Below are 1,290 nucleotides of genomic sequence, written 5' to 3'. Positions count from 1 at the left end.
GCAGGTCCTCTTCTACAGAGGCCATGTTGAACCGGCAGGTTTCTCCTAAACAGACAAATCAAACACGGGCTTTAAACAGGGCCTTTGCCATGTTTTGACTCAAACCAGTGTGGTTTCTCTTCCAAGATTGAGTGGTATTCAGTTAGTTGCAATCTGAAACTTCACCACTAGATGCCACTAAATCCTATACAGTGGTCCTATAGGAGCTTTTTTTAACTGTATATGTATTAGGTGGCCAGTTAGTTTTTTTAAGGTGTAAAGTGTGTTTTGGTTCTGATTTGATCTAATAATTTCCGTTCCTCTGCAGGCACTGGGCTTCTCGGGCACTGAGGAAAGCTATGCTTGAATTGGACAAATAACAGATGGAAATTTTAAAAAAGGCTTGAATTTATCAAGTGTCCATATATAAATAAGTGCTTTAATTTGTTTTTTTACGTTTTGAGTAGGCTTTCTTTAATAAAACTGTGACTCTGTTACAAAGCCGCTGTTTTTCTCTACATAAGGTTAGCTGACCTTTGATATTTAAACTTCCTAATCATTCTGAAGGACTTTGTGGTAGCACTTCTGCCTGGGTTGAGGAAACTAGGTGGATATGTTTTATTCTGAGGCTTGGCTTCAGTTCACTTCCACTGTTACTCAAGAAAATGGGCTTTGTTTTGGACTCTTAAATTATGGCAGAAGAAAAATTCAAGACAATGTTCTTTCTTTCCATTATGTGGAGGCTTGTGTTCTCACTGCAGAGTTTTCAGGTTTGTCAAACGAATGCACGAGTAACTGTTAAGTATTACAAATATAACTGCTCTTAAATGTTAGAACATTTATTACCTCTACAGCAAATCTATATCCATATACTCCATGTGGCATTTAGAGATACATAGCTACACGGTATGTATAGAGGCTGATTCCTGCAGAAGTGTCAGCAGTGCAAACCTCCAGAGAAACAGAATGCAAGCAGTGATATGTCCTGTTCTTTTCACTGTTATTTCTTATGGACAATAAAGTTATTTTCAAAACACATTGTCTCACACACTCGTAATTATTAGTTCAACAAATTGCCTAACAGAATGCGGTATTGGTACAGTGGTACAGTGCTGTACCAAAGGGGGTCCATTGTTGAAAGTAGTTTGTAATTATCAGAATCAGAAATACTTTAATAATCCCAGGAGGAAATTACTTTAGTTACATATACTCCAGATGTAAAAGACATATAATATATATATATATATATATATATATAATCAAGGTTTAAAATGTACAGTTTAAAATCACTTTCAAATGTGCAAAAATGGC

General features: G+C 36.0%; 1 protein-coding gene across 1 annotated transcript in view; it reads left to right on the top strand.

Annotated features, from left to right (window-relative positions):
• Positions 1–1,015, top strand: part of usp48 (ubiquitin specific peptidase 48) — an 18,310-nt gene extending 17,295 nt beyond the window's left edge. The window contains exon 28 of the mRNA XM_035661916.1: positions 308–1,015. Coding sequence (XP_035517809.1) covers positions 308–330 — 23 coding nt within the window. The 3' untranslated portion in view covers positions 331–1,015. The remainder of the gene's footprint in view (positions 1–307) is intronic.
• The last annotated feature ends 275 nt before the right edge of the window (positions 1,016–1,290 follow it).

Source organism: Morone saxatilis, unplaced genomic scaffold, assembly GCF_004916995.1.
Source record: "Morone saxatilis isolate NCDOM2014 unplaced genomic scaffold, NCSU_SB_2.0 Contig18, whole genome shotgun sequence".
Taxonomy (NCBI): Eukaryota; Metazoa; Chordata; class Actinopteri; family Moronidae; genus Morone; species Morone saxatilis.
This window is presented reverse-complemented; position numbering and strand designations above follow the sequence as displayed.